Source organism: Jaculus jaculus, chromosome 9 (genome assembly GCF_020740685.1).
Source record: "Jaculus jaculus isolate mJacJac1 chromosome 9, mJacJac1.mat.Y.cur, whole genome shotgun sequence".
In the NCBI taxonomy this organism is placed as follows: domain Eukaryota; kingdom Metazoa; phylum Chordata; class Mammalia; order Rodentia; family Dipodidae; genus Jaculus; species Jaculus jaculus.
Window position 1 is genome coordinate 7,647,911 of NC_059110.1, and position 17,786 is coordinate 7,665,696.

Here is a 17,786-nt window from a genome sequence, read left to right on the forward strand (position 1 = left end):
GCCATACACCAAAAATATTCCAATAGTATTTTCTAATTTTCTAACCTATTCAATATTATAATGTCTGGTATGGTGGTGACTTAACTATAATCTTAAAAAATGCAGTTTGTTGGTATTTAGATTTTTAACAATTATTAATATATAAAATTTAGGTTCTCATAAATCTATTACTGCTTGTTTCTATGTATCTTCTATAATAACTTATGTTTCAACTTTAATTCCTATGTAAAAAGTGGGTAGGCACACACTAAGTAAAGTTTCAAGTTTTGGGGAGTTACCCTACCCTACTGTATCTCAAAACCTTGCATTTAACTTGCTTTTAATCCCAGCACTTGGGAGGCAGAGGTAGAAGGATTGTCATGAGTTCGAAGCTACCCTGAGAATACAGAGTGAATTCCAGGTCAGCCTAGGCTACAGTGAGACCCTACCTTGAAAAAACAAACAAACAAACGGTACTGTTCATGAATCATCCCATTTTCTAGCTCCCAATATGGTGCCTGGACATAGGCCTGCTTGCCCAGGTTGAAATCCCCAGCCCATCCACACAAAGCTGGATAGGCATTCATTTACAGCATCGAGAGACCCTGGCATACCCATACATACAAAACACACAAATATGTAAATAAATAATAAATAGATAATACAATTTTGGAAACTAAAGCTCAAATAAACTTACAGTTAAGATCTGTGTACTTGCCCTCCAAAGCTTGAACATATGCTTCATACTCTTTCCATCTAGTACAAAATTAAGTCCAGGTTAGTGGTTACATTGAAACTTTACTAATTTTACTAGAAAAATTATATCCATAACCTTACAAATTCATCAACTCTGAATTACTTTTCCCTGAGAAAATTATAAAATTAGTGGAACTAATAATAAATTAGTAACCCCAATATTTCTTCTCAGTTGACAAGAGACAAGACGGAAGACAGGCATTCAAGCAGGATGTGGTGGTAGCACGCCTTTATTCCTAGCTACTGGGAAGGCTAAGGCAGGAGGAATGTAAAGTGGAGTCCAGCTTGAGGAACCTAGCAAAACCTAATTTCAACACAAAAAAAAGAGATGGGGGAGGGGCTGGAGAGATGGCTTGGCAGGTTAAAGAGCTTGCCTGCAACGCCTAAGGACCTGGGTTTGAGTTCTCAGTACCTTCATAAAGCCAGATACACAAAAAGGTACATGCATCTGGAGTCCATCTGCAGCAACTAGAGGCCCTGGTGCATACATTCTCTCTCTCTCCCTTCTATCTTTCCCTGCTTGCAAATAAATAAGTAAATATTTTAGAAAAAAAAAAAATCGGGGCTGGAGAGACATCTTAGCAGTTAATGAACTTGCTTGCAAAGGCAAAGAACCCAGGCTGGATTCCACAGGACCCACATAAGCCAGATGCACAAGATGACGCACGCATCTGGAGTTCATTTGCAGAGGCTGGAAGCCCTGACAAGCCCATTCTTACTCTCTCTGCCTCTTTCTCTCCATTTCTGAAATAAATTAAATAAATAAATAAAGGAACTGGGAGATATAGTTAGATGGTAAAGCCCTTGTCCAGAACAAAGCCCTACAGCTTCACTCTCTAGCACTGACGAAGAAAAAAAGGGGGACCACATAGAAGGGTCTGGGACTAGGGATGAATCTTAATTGGTAGCGTGCTTGCCAACCTAGCAAGCATGAACTTTGGGCTAGATCCTCAACACAGAGAAATGATCAATTAAATTAAGTTTTTGAATTAAAATCGTCAAAGGAATGTTTAAAAAAGTCATACAAAATGCATTACATAAACCAGGCGTGGTGGTACACACTTTTAATCCCAGCACTAGGGAGCAGAGGTGAGAGAAATGCCCTAAGTCCAGGCCAGTCTGAGACTACATAGATCAGCCTGGGCTAGAGGGAGACCCTACCTGAAAAAAACAGAAACAAAGAAAGTCTTACATAAATTTCCTTAGAAAAAAAATAAAAGATTCAGGCTGGATGGGCGGCAGTTGAGGTGTTTGCCTGAAAAGCCAAAGGACCCAGGTTCTATTCCCCAGGACCCACATTAGTCAGATGCACAAGGGGGTGCCTGTGTCTGGAGTTTGCCTGCAGTGGCTGGAAGTCCTGGGGTGCCCACTCATGCTTTCTCCCTCTTTCTCTGTCAAATTAAGTAAATAAAGTAAATAACATAAAAATAAAGTTCTGTTTTTTTTTTTAACAAGATTCCTAGCCGGGTGTGGTGGCATATGCACAGAGGAAGGAGTTTCACTGTGAGTACGAGGCCACCTGAGACTACACAGTGAATTCCAGGGTAGCCTGAACTACAGCAATAACCTACACCTCAAAAAACAAAACAAAAATTCATTTAAGCTTTGTGGCCTGTGACAGCACAATCTGGACCCATCAAAGACGGTGGAAGCAGCTGGACATGGTGGTGCACGTCTTTAATCCCAGCACTTGGTGGCAGAGATGGGAGGAGGATCGCCATAAATTCAAGGCCACCCTGAACTACTTGTAAATTCCAGGTCACCCTGGGGCTGTAGTGAGACCCTACCTCAAAAAAACAAATAAATAGGGCTGGAGGGATGGCTTAGTAGTTAAGACATTTGCCTCCAAAGCCAAAGGATCCCAGTTCGATTCCCCAGAACCCATGTAAGCCAGATGCCCAAGGTGGGACATGTGTCTGGAGTTTGTTTGCAGTGGCTGGAGGTCCTGGTGCGCCCATTCTGTCTCTCATACATAAAATCTATTAAAAATTAGGGGAAAAAACCAAATAAATAAACCCTTAAAGAAAGAAGTTAAGCTGACCTCAAGGATATAAACTGCACATGACTAAGACACCTTGTAGGTTAGAAAGAATATCAGCCAAGTGTGGTGACGCATGCCTTTAATCCCAGCATTCGGGAGGCAGAGGTAGGTGGATCACTGAGTTCGAGGCCACCCTGAGACTCCATAGTGAATTCCAGGTCAGCCTGGGTCAGAGCGCAAGACCTTACCTCAAAAAAAAAAAGAAAAGAAAAGAAGAAGAAGAAGAAGAAGAAGAAGAAGAAAGAAAGAATGCATGTCTACTATGATCACTATGAAGACGACAATGAAAAAATCTCCAAAGCCAGGAGCAGTGTATGAATGAAGCCATAAACCTAGCAATTTGGGAGACCAAGGAAAGAACTGCTTGTGCACAGGAGTTAAGTCAGCCTGAAGCTGGGTGTGGTAGCACACACCTTTGATACAAGCACTTGGGAGGCCAGCCTAAGTTACAGAGAAATTTCCAGGTCAGCCGGGGTTAGAGTGAGTACACCTTGAAAGAAACCAAAAAGTAAGTAAAATGCAATTACAACCTTCTTCTTAAAGAATATTTATAAGATAACCACAGAAACAAAACTTCAGGGCTGGTGGGGTTGTTTGCAAATTCTGCAGTCTGGATTGGATTCCCCTGTACCCAAGTTAAACCAGATGCACACTGTTTCACTTGAGCCTAGAGTTCATTTGCAGAAGCAAGAGACCCTGGTGTAACGATTCTCATTTTCTCTTTCTCAAAATATAAATTAAGAGGGCTGGAGTGATGGCTTAGTGGTTAAGGCGCTTGCCTGCAAAGCCTAAGAACCCAGATTCAATCCCCGAGGACCCACATAAACCAGATGCACAAGGTGGTACATGCATTTGGAGATGGTTTGCAGTGGCCCCAGGCCCTTGGTGCACCCCATTCTCTCTAATAATTTTTTTTTAAAAGAACACTTTAATATAATTTAATCCAATTCTTGTGGTTGACAGAAAGTAAAGTAATAAAGGACACTAAGTTAATGTGTTGACCAAGGTTACACTTAGAAGAGTAACTTCATCATTTTTTGTCGGTTTGTTTGATATTCAAGGTAGGGTCTCACTTTAGCCCAGACTGACCTGGAATTCACCATAATGTCTCGGGCTGGCCTTAAGCACACAGTGATCCTCCTACCTCTGCCTCCCAAGTGCTAGAATTAAAGATGTGCACCACATTTTAATAATGTCTTTCTTCCAGAACTAGAAATTAACTTATTTCTTCAAATTTTATTATACAAAAGGAAAACTAAGCCAGTAGTGGCAGTGCAAGCCTATAATCACAGCACTCAGAAGGAAGATGAGGGAGGAGAGTCTCAAGTTTGCAGCCAGCCTGGGTACATAGTGAGACTCTATCCTCTCCAAATTATAAGCACCGGGCTGGAGAGAGGGCTTAGCAGTTAAGCACTTGCCTGTGAAGCCTAAGGACCCAGGTTCGGGGTTCAATTCCCCAAGACCCACGTTAGCCAGATGCACAAGAGGGCGCACGCAAATGGAGTTCATTTGCAGTGGCTGGAGGCCCTGGCGTGCCCATTCTCTATCTGCCTCTTTCTCTCTCTATCTGCTCTCAAATAAATAAAAATAAGCAAAAATACACAATTTAAGAAAAAAGCACCCATGCCTATTAATTCATTAACCCAAAAATGTCCTGTTAGCAAGATCCTTCCCTACAGCAAGTTATTCATTATGTACAAATGCTTCCCAAGTAACATGTTCAAACATTTTAGCTTGAAGAAAAATTCAGTTCCATGTTAGTATAGAAATTACCTAAGCTAATGCTGTATCTCTTTAAAGCATGTTTTCCTCCATGTTCAAACTCCAGATGCATTTGTCACTTTGTGCATCTGCCTTTACATGAGCACTGAAGAACTGAACCTGAGGCAAGCAAGTACTTTTAACCACTCAGCCATCTCTACAGCCCAGGAAGTAAGAGAGTGTGTGTGTGTATGAATAAACATATTAAGTGACTTTATGTATTGGCATGAAAACAGGCCAGACATGGAGGCTCATCCCTGTAATGTTGGCAGATGGAAGGCTGAAGCAGGAAGACAGTGAGTTGAAAGGTAGCCTGTGCTACATATTGAGTACCAGTTCAGCACTGTACACATTAAGACCTCGTCTCAAAATAAGAACAGCAGCAGCAACAACAAAACAAATAAAAGCACCCTTTACAAAAACCAAAATACTACATTGGACCAAGATAGGCCTTACAGTAGAGTCACAACAGAATGTGTAACAAAAACATTTTTCCATTTTTGATTAAAGAACATTTTACCTTAGAATTAACTCATCCCGGGCCATAACTTTGAAGTCTGTCTCACTCAGCCGAACCTATAGATTAAGAACATGTAAACAAGGTACTTAATACTCTTCCTGAAGACAAAGCTGCTCCCAAGAGGAGCTCCACACTAAACTCTGAAACTCCATAAAGCTGGACATGTAAATGGCTCAATACTTATCATGGCTTTGGAAGTATCATTTTATTGGAAATACAGTCTGCTGGGCTGGAGAGACAGCTTAGTGGTTAAGGCTCTTGCCTGCAAAGCCTAAGGAACAGGTTCAATTACCAGTACCCATGTAAGCCAGAGTAAGTAAGAGTGACGCATGTGTCTGGAATTCATTTGCAGTGGCTAGAGGTGCTAGAGTACCGATTCTCTCTCTGTCTGACCCTTTCTCTCAAATGAATAAAATGGTTTTTAAAGGGTTTTGTTTTGTTTTGTTTTTTTGAGGCAGGATCTCATTCCTAGGGTGGCATGGAAATCATTAAATAGTCTCAGGCTGGCCTCAAACTAACAGCGATCCTCCTACTTCTGCCTCCTCCTGAGTGCTGGAATTAAAGCCATACACCACCATGGTGAAAGTACCTCAAGAATGGATATCATCATCATCAGGGAATTGCTCATTAGAATCCCAGTGGGGTATTACTTCACCCTGATAATGGTCAATAAAGCCGTAGTACCACCGAATGCTAATGAGGGTGCAAATAAATGAATTCTCATTTGCTACTGGTGAGAAAGAAAAATGGCTCTGCCACTTAACATAGTAGTATTAAAAAATGAAGGGGATGACCATAACCCTAATCTAGAATTTAGTAACACTGCCAGAGAAGGAATACCATAAATTCAATAAGGGCTCATGACTTTAATCCCAGCACTTAGGAGGCAGAGGTGGGAGGTTCACCATGAGTTTTAAGGCCACCCTGAGACTACACAGTGAATTCCAGGTCAGCCTGAGCTAGAGTGAGACCCTACCTTTAATAAAAACCAAACAAGCAAAAACACAAACACCTTATACACCATACACCCTAATGCTTCTATAGAAAAGGAAAAGGGAGTGGCATGTATGCACGTAATAAAGAATAGTCCCTCAAAGCTCAATGCCACAAGGGTGGTGTTTAAAAGCCACTACAAGCTTGGCATGGTGGTACAGCCTTTGATCCCAGCACTCAAAAAAGGCTGAGGTGTTAAAAAAAAAAAAAAAAAGAAAGAAAAAAAGGGCTAGGAGTTTGAGGCCAGCCTGGGACTACAGAGTAAAACCCTACCTGGAAAAAAAAAAGAAAAAAGAAAAAAAAAAAGCCACAGGAGATCTTTAGCCCTAGCATTCGGGAGGCTACCTGTGAGTTTGAGGCCAACCTAGACTACAGAGAGTTCCAGACTAGTGTAAGGCCATACTTAAAAAAAAAAAAAAAAAACAAGGGCTGACTTAGCGGTTAAACTGCCTGCAAAGCCAAAGGATCCAGGTTCTATTCCCCAGGACCCATGTTAGCCAGATGCACAAGGTGGCACCATGTGTCTGAAGTTCGTTTGCTGTGGCTGGAGGCCCTGGCATGTCCAGTCTCTCTTTCCCTCTTTCTGTCAAGTAAATAAGTAAATAATAATAATAATAATAATAATAATACAAAAAAATCCACTGTAAACACATACCTTTTTGGGAAGAGGTTCTTCGTTGGTCATCTTGAATTCTAAAAGAAAAGGTTAATGGAAAGATTAGTCAGTTATTTTCTTATTAAAGTTAAAATAAAAAAAATAGTTCTTTCCAACCAATTTTTAGCAAAGTAAACTTTTAGGGGCTAGTGATGTGGCTCAGCTGATAAAATGCTTGCCCAGCATGCATTAAGCCCTGGGTTCAAACTCTAGCAATGCAAAACCAAGCAAAAGATAGGTAACTCAAGAAATCTACTGTATGTTCTGTTTTTATGAATAACAGCAATTATAAATTATTAAATCACAAATTCACAATATTAAAAAGCAACAGAGGGCTGGAGAGATGGCTTAGTGGTTAAGCGTTTGCCTGTGAAACCTAAGGACCCCCGATTTGAGGCTCGATTCCCCAGGACCCATATAAGCCAGATGTGCAAGGTGGCGCATGCATCTAGAGTTCATTTGCAGTGGCTGGAGGCCCTGGCACATCCATTCTCTCTCTCTCTCTGTGTCACTCTCAAATAAATGAATAAAAATAAACAACAATATGGGCTGGAGAGTTGCCTTAGTGGTTAAGTGCTTGCCTGTGAATCCTAAGGACCTAGCTTTGAGGCTCTATTCCCCAGGACCCACGTTAGCCAGATGCACAAGGGGGCGCACGCGCCTGGAGTTCATTTGCAGTGGCTGGAAGCCCGGGTGTGCCCATTCCCTCTCTCTGCCTCTCTCTCTCTCTCTGTGTGTGTCACTATCAAATAAATAAAAGTGAACAAAATTTAAAAAAAAAATAAAAAAAAAAAGCAACAGAGCTGGGCAATGGTGACTCACACCTTTAATCCCACTGCTCAGGAGGCAGAGGTAAGAGGATCACTGTGAGTTCAAGGCCAGCCTGGAACTACATAATGCATTCCAGCTCAGAGAAAAAAAAGCAAGAGAAGACAGGTGTGGTGGCACATGCCTTTAATCCCATCACTCAGGAGGTGGAGGTAGGAGAATCGCTGTGAGTTAGAGGTCACCCTGAGAATACAGACTGAATTCCAGGTGAGACCCTACATGGGGTGTGGGAGGAGCAACAGAGAAATATGTAACAAATATATCAGCAATACATTAAAATAAAATATGTGTAGGACTTCAAACTGATAAGTATAAAATCTTTATATGAAAAATTTTTTTTTTTATTTTTTTGAGGTAGGGTCTCATTCTATCTAGCCCAGGCTGACCTGGAATTCACCACATAGTCTCAGGGTGGCCTTGAACTCACGGCAACCCTCCTACCTCTGTCTCCTGCGTGTTGGGATTAAAGGTGTGTGCTACTGCACCCAGCTTTATATGAAGATTCTATGAGCAGAGGCTGAGGAGATGACTTGGAGATTAAAGGTGCTTGATTCAAAGCCTGCCACCTTGGTTCAATTCTCCAACAAGTACATAAAAGACAGACACAAAGCATCACACTCTTGTGGAGTTTGCTGCAGCAGGAGACTCTGGTGTAAACACACACACACACACGCAAGTTAATAAATACACTTAAAAAATCTATAAGCACTGGATTATTTGACTCATTATTAGGTATGCACTACTTTTTTTGTTTGTTTTTGCTTTTTGAGGTAGGATCTCACTCTCTGACCCAGGCTGACCTGGAATTCACTATGGAGTCTCAGGGTGGCCTCAAACTCATGCCGATCCTACCTCTGCCTCCCGAGTGCTGGGATTAAAGGTGTGCGACACCATGCCCACACCTGGCTTTAATTTTTCCTTTTTATTTTGAGAGAGGATGGGCATGCCAGGACCTTCACCCTGCTGTGAATAACTCCTGATACTTGCACCCCTTGTGTGCATGTCTGACATTACATGCTTGCATCACTGCGTCTGGCTAAGTAGGACCTGGAGATCTGAACATGAGTTCTTAGGCTTTGCAGACAAGCACCTTAACCATTCAGCCATCTCTCCAGCCTGGTATATACTACTTTAAAAAAATACCTAGAGCCAGGGATGATGGCACATGCCTTTAATCCCGGCATTTGGGAGGCAGAGGTAGGAGGATCACCATGAGTTCAAGGCCAGCTTCAGACTACACAGTGAATTCCAGGTCAGCCTGAGCTAGAGTGAGACCCTACCTTGGGGGGAAAAAAAATAGGCCTGGAAAGATGGCTCAGAGGTTAAGGCACCTGCTTGCAAAGTCTGATGGCTGAGTTCAATTCCCCAGTACCTACACAGAGCCAGAAGCAGGAAGTGGTGCATGCATCTCGAGTTCATTTGCAATGGCAGAAGGCCCTAGCATGCCCTTTCTCACTCATTCTCTCTCTCATTGCAAATAAATTTAAAAAGATATTTTTTGAGGCAAGTCTAAAAGACTGCCCCTCCCTTTTAAGTAAGGGAGGGGGGAGTTGGCATGCCAGGGTTCCAGCCTATGTAAGCAAACCAGACACTTGCACCACTTTGTGCAATTGGCTTACGTGGGACCTGGAGAGTCAAACATGGGTCCTCAGACTCTGCAGGCAAGCACCCAGGTTCAATTCCCCAGGAGCCATGTAAGCCAGATGCACAAAGGGGCATATGTGTCTGAAGTTCATATGCAGCAGCTGAAGGCCCTGGTGCATCCATTCTCTCTCTCTCAAATAAGTAAAAATAGAAAAAATATTTAAAAAATAAACTTGACAGTTTATACAAATTCAGAAATAAATTAGCTGGGCATGGTGGCACGTGACTTTAATCCCAGCACATGGGAGCCAGAGGTAGGAGGACTGCTGTAAATTCAAAGCCACCCTGAGGGTACATAGTAAATTCCAGATCAGCCTGAGGTAGAATGAGATACTACCTCATTCTGGGATTCGTTTGCAGTTACTGGAGGCCCTGGTGTGCCCATTTTCTCTCTCCTGTCTGCCTCTTTCCCTCATTAAATAAATAAATAAATAAATAAAATTTAAAAATTAAAAAAAAAAAGCTGGACATGGTTCCACACACACCTTTAATCCCAGCACTCAGGAGGCTGAAGTAGGAGAGATTGCTGTATGAGGCCAGCCTGTGGCTACAAAGTGAGTTCCAGGTCAACGTGGGTTAGAGTGAGATCCTACTTGGAGTGGGGAGAAGATGAGTGCTGGGGAAATAGCTCAACAGTTAAAGGCACTTGCTTGCAAAGCCTGATGGCCCAGGTTCAATTCCCCAGTACCCACATAAAATTAAAGGCACAAAGTGGTACATATAATCTGGACTTCATTTGCTGCAGGAGATCCTGACACTCCCATTATTTCTCTCAAATATTTTTTAAAAGGGGAAAAGCATACACTTCCAAGGCTTAATTTGCCCATCTCAAAAACCATTACCAGTGCCTTGGTCCAAAATGATTGGGCCATTTTTTAAAGACAGTCTTCAGTATGATGACGGGCACAAACAGGGTATTTCTTTTTTCTCTCTTTTTTATTTAGACATGGGATTTTCCTTTCTGTGTAACTTATTTAATTAAAATATTCACCTTGTAGTTACCACAAAAAAGTAACATAGAAAATTGTATTTACATTACCAAAAATACAAATGAAGAGCAGGATGCTGCGTGATCCTGCCCCTCCTGCCTCCAAGAAAGAGAGCGAAAGCCCCAGGGAACCTGCTCATCACACCATGGATCACAGAGGGTGAGCTGTCATTTGGTGATTCGTATGTAGTGTAGCACAGAAAACAACTGCACAACTTTTCACAAATGAGACCAAAAGTTGAACATCACTGTGTCTGCTCTGGAGCCATTCCAGTATGCTGGTGAGAAGGCTAGGTGGACATTCAATTGCCTCCACCTCTTTACTCTTCTTACCACATCACATCCCTGATGCAGACATTCTCAGAAGGGTGCAAAAGATCTGGCTCTATGTCAACAAGCTTCATCAGAAATCTTCATGTGACTAAACTGGATACTGATGCAGGGACAAACAAATGTGTGTCCTTTCTTCCTTCCCTAAGGATATTCCTTTACCTTTATATTTACTTTAGTTTCTTTTTTTTTTGGGGGGGGGGTTGGTTGTTCAAGGTAGGGTCTTGCGCTATCCCGGTTGGCCCAGAATTCACCATATAGTCTTAGGGTGGCCTCAAACTCATGGTGAGCCTCCTACCTCTGCCTCCCTGAGTGCCGGGATAAAAGGTGTATGCCACCATGCCCAGCTGATTTTCTTTTTTGAAGCAAGGTTTCACTGTAGAGCCTAGGCTAGCCTAAAACGATGTAGCCCAAGCTGGCTCTGAACTCATGGCAGCCCACGTGCCTGAGCCTCCTAAGTGCTGGAATTATAGGCATCAAAATAGGTATTTAATTATTTAATCCCCCCCACCCTTTTGGTTTCTTGTGGTAGGGTCGTACGTACTCTAGCTCAAACTGACCTGTAATTCACATATAGTCAGAGATCCTCCTACACCTACCTCTGCCTTGAGTACCGGGATTAAAGGTGTGTGCCACCACCCCCAACATCCATTTTTTTTTTTTAACACTTCCTGTTTCTTATAGAGGATAAAATTGTATTCCTGGGCTGGAGAGATGGCTCAGCAGTTAAAGGCACTTGTTTCCAAAGCTTACATCGGGGTTCAACTCCCCAGATGCACCAAGTGGCACATGTGTCTGGAGTTTGTCTGTAGTGGCAAGAGGCCCAGGTGGACCCATTCTCTTTCTCTCTCAAATAAATAAATTGTAAAAAATGTATACCTAGGGAGCTAGAGAGATGACTCAGTGGTTAAGGCTCTTGCCTGCAAAGCCTAACAAACTGGGTTTGATTGCCCAGTACCCACTAAAGCCAGGTACATAAGGTTGTGACTGCATCTGGAGCTCATTTGCAGTGGCTGGAGGCCCTGGTGCTCTCATTTTTTCTCTACCTACCCTTGCAAATAAATAAATAAAATAATATTTCTTAAAAAATGATGTATTCTTTCCCTCCAGACATAAAATAGCCTGGACATCCATGACCTCACAGTGCCTGACACTACCTGCACAAGACCATCATAAGAGGAGGAAAAGATCATGACACCAAAATAAAAGACAGACTAATTGAGATGGAGAGGGGATATGATGGAAAATGGAATTTCAAAGGGAAAAGGTGGGGGAAGGGAGGATATTACCATGGGATATTTCTTATAATCACGGAAAACGTTAATAAAAATTGAGAAAAAAAAAAGTATTCTTAGAGATGGCTCAGTGGTTAAAGGTGCTTGTTTGCAAGCCTACATGTCCACGTTAGTTTCCTCAGCACTCAAGTAAAGCCAGACATACACACACACACACACAATGGCACAAGCATCTGTTGTTCATTTGCAGTACCAAGAGATCCTGGCATATCCACACACATAAACACAAATTAAACAAACTTTAAAAAAAGTATTTTATTTGGGCTGGAGAGATGGCTTAGTGGTTAATTCCCTGGGACCCATGTAAACCAAATGCACAAGGTTGCACATGCACCTGGAGTTCGTTTGCAGGGGCTGGAAGCCATGGCGTACCCATTCTCTCTCTCTCTCTCTCTCTCTCTCAAATTAATAAAATATTTGAAGAAAATATATTTTATTCATTTACAAGCAGGGGGCAGGGGGAAGAGGAGATAGAGAGAAAGGAAGGATATGAATATGGGTGCACCTGAGCCTCCAGCCACTGCAAGCAAATACATAGGGCACACAACACACACACTTACGTACACCTGTTTCTCAGTCAACTCTGAGTCTCAGGTCACTACACGTGTATAAGGCTATCCATCTAGCACATCTGTTAATCTCAGCACTCAGGTGGTAGAGGCAGGAGGTCCCAAGTTCCAGGCCAGCCAGGGCTACATAATGAGGCCCTGTCTCAAAAAATCCAAGGGGCTGAGAGGACTGAAGTAAAAGCACTGGCATAAACTGACAACCTGAGTTCAGATCCCCAGAATCTATGGGAGACTGACACATCACTGAATGTCTGTAATCCCAGTACACCTCCGGTAAGCTAGGAGGCAGAGAGAAAATTCCTGGAAGTTCTTGGGCCAGCAAGCCTGGTAAATGCACAAGTAAACAATGTGGAAGATGCTGACCCTCAAGGTTGTCTCCAACTTCCACGTGCCCTGTGGCCCACTTGTGTCCTCTTCCTCCCTCCCCCCTCCCACTACTGGGAAAATCAAATGACCAATTTGGCTTTCATTTAGCACACTTAGGATAGGTTTTAAAGTTACGTAAACATTTCAGCTATTTCTGTAAACAGTTCAAAGATAATACACCTCAAATCTAGTCACCTACTCCTGATGCCTTGACAAAATCTTAGCTTACACTGTGGTATTCAGTGCCGGTTGACTGGGTACCCAGCATCCAGACTCTAGCACTTTGCCCTTAGCATTAGAATACTAAGATAGGCAACTCTTCTCTCTGCAAAGGGGCAAGCACCGGCAGGGCCACTTAAGCAGGAAAGCATATACTTGGCTGAAATAAATCACAAGTAGATGTAAAAACCAATCACCTGACACTGCAGCAGCCTGAGCACCTCAGTAGAAGGAGCTGATTAGAAATCACAAGCCAGCCTTTCTCTTACTCAGGTCAGCCAGTCACGTGTGTGACTTAATTAACTCTCTGGGCAGTGCAGGGAGGGAAGGTCCCAAATCACCAAAAGAGAATAAATCTCAAAGCTATCAAAATATGAGCATAATGCCAGGCATGGTGGCACACGCCTTTAATCCTAGGACTCGGGAGGCAGAGAAGTAGGAGGATCGCCATGAGTTCGAGGCCACCCTAAGACTCTATAGTGAATTCCAGGTCAGCCTGGGCTAGAGTGAGACCCTTCCTCAAAAAAAAAAAAAAAAAAAAAAATTGTTTATTTACAGTACATATAGAAAAGACAGCCAAGACCTGAAAAGCTGTTAACACACTGCTAAATAGAACCGTTAGGCTCTCGCTCATTTCCACAACAAAGGGCTATTACAAACCATCTTTTGAGGTGCAAGAAGAATGTGTGCGAAAACACCACACAGATCTGCTCAGCTATCTACTCTAGACCACAAGACCCAGAGGCCCAACAAACACCCCCACGGAGGCTCTTAAAACCCACCCTCAGCCACCTTGTGGACGAAATCTTTCCCCAACCTGCCTCCTCAGTTGCTACTGAATGAATGAAATAAAATGTAGCCAGCTTGAAGGTTTTCTCATAGTTTTAGCAGCACTTCAAACGCCTACCTACATGTTGACCCATCAGAAAACTTAATGGCTAAAATTTTCAATCAAAATACAAGTAGAATTTGTGATGACAGCCTGTGACTTCCACCCATGCTCTGAAACAAAACTAAACGAAAAGGTAGATTAGAAACAACGAAGTAGGCACAAAACTTATAACACGATCGCTGATATTTACAACCAGTTAATAAAGCTTTTCTTAGCCCTCTGGTCAAATTAACCGACTTTCTTCATTACCAAGCCAAGAACGACGGACTGAGTTGTAGCTCAGTGGCAGAATACTACCAGTCCTAGTCCTCCCATGCACCATACCTTGGGATTCCATCCCTCCCCCTGCAAACACCCACGAACCTTTAAAGCTAATGTATTAATATGCCATGAAAATCGGTTCCACAAACGGTTTAAAAAGAAAAAAACCTCGGAGATCCAAGACGACACTGAAAGTTCCCGGACAGTCTCCACGAACCTGTCAAAAACAACCGCGTGCATGCACTTTATTTGAGACATGGAAGTCTCCAGGAGAACGTGGCTACACTAGCAAGCCACTGCATGACGTGCGATTGTGTACGCGAGCCCTTCCATCCCCGCTTGCGGAACTCGCCGGGGCTGCTCGGTCTCCCCGGGTGCAGCCCAGCGAGGTGGGAGCGCGCGACGGAGGCGGGAGCCGGGCGGGGGGGAGGACCAGCGCGGCCCGTCGCCCCGGAAAGGGCAACCCTCTCGCGGTGTCCCCGGCCGCGGCAGCGTCCCGCCTGCTCCTCGGGCGCCGGGGTGCGGGGGAGGGGAGCAAAACGGCCTCGGAGCCGCGGAAAGAAGTGTCCCCGCGGGCTGCAGACAGCCCCGGTTCGCCGAGATGTGAGCGGAGGCGCCAGGCCCGAGTCGTCCTTCGGGACCGGGGCGGCCGCGCCTCCGCTCCCCGGGCCCGCCCCGCAGGCCGCCGCCTGCACCCCGGCCCGCCGCCCGCACCTACCTCGCTCTCCAGACGGAGGCCGCGCAGGCGCCGACGCTCACGTAGGCCGAGGCCGCCGGCCCCGCCGCGCTGCTCCCGCCGCAGCGCCGCCGCTCCCCTTTATCTGCGGCTCTCGCAGCCACAAAATGGCGCTGAGGGAGGGAACCAGGCCCCGGCGCCCGGCTCCGCCCCGCCGCGCCGCCCGCCCCGCCCCGCCCTCCCGCCCGGGCGCGCCGCCGCCACCCGGCGGCCCACTCACCTCTCTCTCCCACACGCCGCTCCGGCACGGCTTCCCTCGAGCGCCCCGCGGCCGGAAGAGCGACGGGGAAAGGCGGCCGCCGGCCTGGCCAGGACGGGGCCTCGGCCTCGAAGCGTCACGGAGCAGTTGCAGCCCTCCGGCACCCTTCCGTAAAGCGCGCCCCGCCGCCACCGGGGATCTACAAGCTCCGAGGGAAGCGACCGGGGAGTGAGGGAGGGGGCGGGGTCGGAGGTCAGCCGCCGCGAGGCATCTCGGGACGGCGGCCGCCGAGGGACACGCGCGCTCCTTCTCCGCGGACCACCGGCGGCTGCGGCGCAGGCCCTGGGCGGAGGGATCTGGGCCACAGCCGCGGCGGTGTGGACGGAGCGCTGGCTGGATGGAGGCCTTCCGTCCGTGACGCCTCCGCGCGCGGTCGCGAGCGTGGCGGAAGGAGACGAGGTCTGCACGTCCTCCCGGAAGCTGTGGAGACGTTGACTCCGCCGCGGCCCGGGCCGCTCGGCGCCTCCCGCTTCCACGGCCGCGGAGGCCAAGCCTGGAGCTCTTGTTCTGGTCCTGCGGACGGTTCAGCCCGGGCACCGGCACCCCTTGCGCACGACAGCCGGTCCCGGGGTTGCACTCTACTCCCTGGAGCACGGAGCGGCGGCGGGGCTTGGTGAGCGCCGTTCATCCCCCATCGCACGTGCCCGGGGTCAGCAGTCTGCAGAAAACACAGAAACTGGACAACTGAAGACAGTCAAGATCCGAAGTGGAAAGTGAAAAAAAAAAAAAAGAAAGAAAAAAAGACTTGAACAGGAAGGGAGAAAGCAGGGATCCTTGTCAGAGGATGCTTAACCGTAAAATGGAAATGCACAGTCAAAATATCTTTTCGGGTGAGAATGGAAAAATTATGCAGGCCCCGTGGAGAAGCAGAATTGTGTGTGCGTTTACGCCACTTCACCTCTCACACTAACTGTATTTTCTTTCTTTTTTTTTTTTTTTTTTTTTGGTTTTTCGAGGTAGGGTCTCACGCTGGTCCAGGCTGACCTGGAATTCACTATGGAGTCTCAGGCTGGCCTCGAACTCATGATGATCCTCCTACCTCTGCCTCCCGAGTGCTAGGATTAAAGGCGTGCGCCCCCATGCCCAGCGTTTTATTATTTTTTGAGGTAGGGTCTTGCCCTATAGCACAGGCTGACCTGGAATTCACTCTGTAGTCTCAGGCTGCCCTCGGACTCACGGCGATCCTTCTACCTATGCCTCCCAAGTGCTAGGATTACAGGAGTGCACTACCATATCTAGCTCCCGAAATGTATTTTACAAATATTTTTATTAGCACAGTGTGCTGGGATTTCAGAAGCCCTCCACAGTTCCTGGCTTTTTGGCTTTCGTGTGTGTTTGGTTTTGTTTTTTGTTTGTTTGTTTCGAGGTATAGGGTCTTGCTCTAACCCAGTCCGACCTGCTCCCACTCAGGGCTATCCTCCTACCTCTGCCTCCTGAGTGCTGGCTCATTTTCTGGCTTTTAAAATGAGGTTTAGGAATCAGACTTGGGTCCTCATGCTCCAGTGATGTGTGCTTTGTCCACTAAGTGATCAACCCAGGCCTTTTATTGATATTTTAATGAATACAGTTGTTCACCTACATGTTAAAAATTTTTATTTGCAGGTGGTGAGAAAAGAGAGACAAATGAGCTCTCCAGGGCTTCCGGGTGCTGCAATGAACTCCAGATGCATGTGCCACTTTGTGCATCTGGCTTTATGTGGGTCCTGGGGAATAAAACTGAGATCATTAGGCTTTGCAGGTAAGAGCCTTAAGTGCTGAGCCATCTCTTCAGCTCATCGCCTACATTTGCTTTTTGTTTTGTCACAGCAAGTTTTAGCAGCAAGCAAAATTTGCAGGAGACCACACTGAGTTTGTAGATGCCCACCCTTTTCTCATTGACACGAACTTTCTCTAACAACACAGTAAGAATATAAGTTCATTGGAAGAAGTTAAAAACTCATGGAGAGAGCCGAGCGTGGTGGTGCACGCCCTTAATTCCAGTGCTCGGGAGGCAGAGGTAGGAAGATCGTCATGAATTTGAGGCCACCCTGAGATACAGAGTTAATTCCAGGTCAGCCTGAGCTAGAGTGAGACTCTACCTTTAAAAACAAACAAACAACAAAAAAAAAAAAAAAACACAACAACATGGAGAATCACCAAAGATGTGATTACTATGAATATCTCACTGAAGAAAATAAAAATGACTGAACTTGGGCATTTCATTTATTTCCAACTTCTGACTTTTCTTCACATTCGTTTGAATAGATGAGCTTGACCAGTTTGTACAGTTTTTTTATTTCCAACATATATATATGTGTATGTGTGTGTGTGTGTGTGTATGTATGTATATATATACACATATATGTATGTATGTATGTATTTTGTTTGTTTTGTTTTTTGAGGGAAAATCTCACTCTAGCCCAGGCTGACCTGGAATTCACTATGTCCTCTCAGGGTGGCCTCAAATTCATGACGACCCTCCTACCTCTGCCTCCCGAGTGCTGGGATTAAAGGTGTGCACCACCACAACTGGCTTTTATTTTTTAATTTTTTTATTGACAATTTCTATACTTACAGACAATAAACCATGATTTTTCCCTCCCCTTCCCCATTTTCCCCTTCACAACCCCACTCCCCATCATATCCCCTCCCTCTTGTTAGTTTCTATTTTCTTTCTATGTCATCGTCTTTTTCTCCTATTATGAGGGTCTTGTA

The 17,786-nt window shown here is 45.1% G+C and overlaps 1 protein-coding gene and 1 long non-coding RNA gene across 4 annotated transcripts in view; one reads left to right on the forward strand and one right to left on the reverse strand.

Moving 5' to 3' along the window:
- The window catches only part of LOC101595003 (WT1 associated protein), a 34,925-nt gene extending 19,765 nt beyond the window's left edge, over positions 1-15,160 (reverse strand). For 2 of the 3 annotated variants that reach the window (XM_045158613.1, XM_045158615.1), the window contains exons 1-4: positions 14,816-14,900; positions 6,706-6,743; positions 5,058-5,113; positions 677-735 (exon numbers count right to left, since the gene is read on the reverse strand). In XM_045158613.1, coding sequence (XP_045014548.1) covers positions 677-735; positions 5,058-5,113; positions 6,706-6,735 — 145 coding nt within the window. In that variant the 5' untranslated portion in view covers positions 6,736-6,743; positions 14,816-14,900. Of the gene's footprint in view, positions 1-676; positions 736-5,057; positions 5,114-6,705; positions 6,744-14,815; positions 14,901-15,053 lie in introns of those variants that run through there. The other variant, XM_045158614.1, reaches the window with a different exon arrangement.
- A 276-nt stretch (positions 15,161-15,436) lies between these two features.
- On the forward strand, positions 15,437-17,293 carry LOC123463475. The gene is made up of 2 exons (XR_006638957.1): positions 15,437-15,922; positions 16,695-17,293. It is a non-coding gene; the product is annotated as an uncharacterized LOC123463475 (long non-coding RNA).
- Positions 17,294-17,786: the final 493 nt, after the last annotated feature.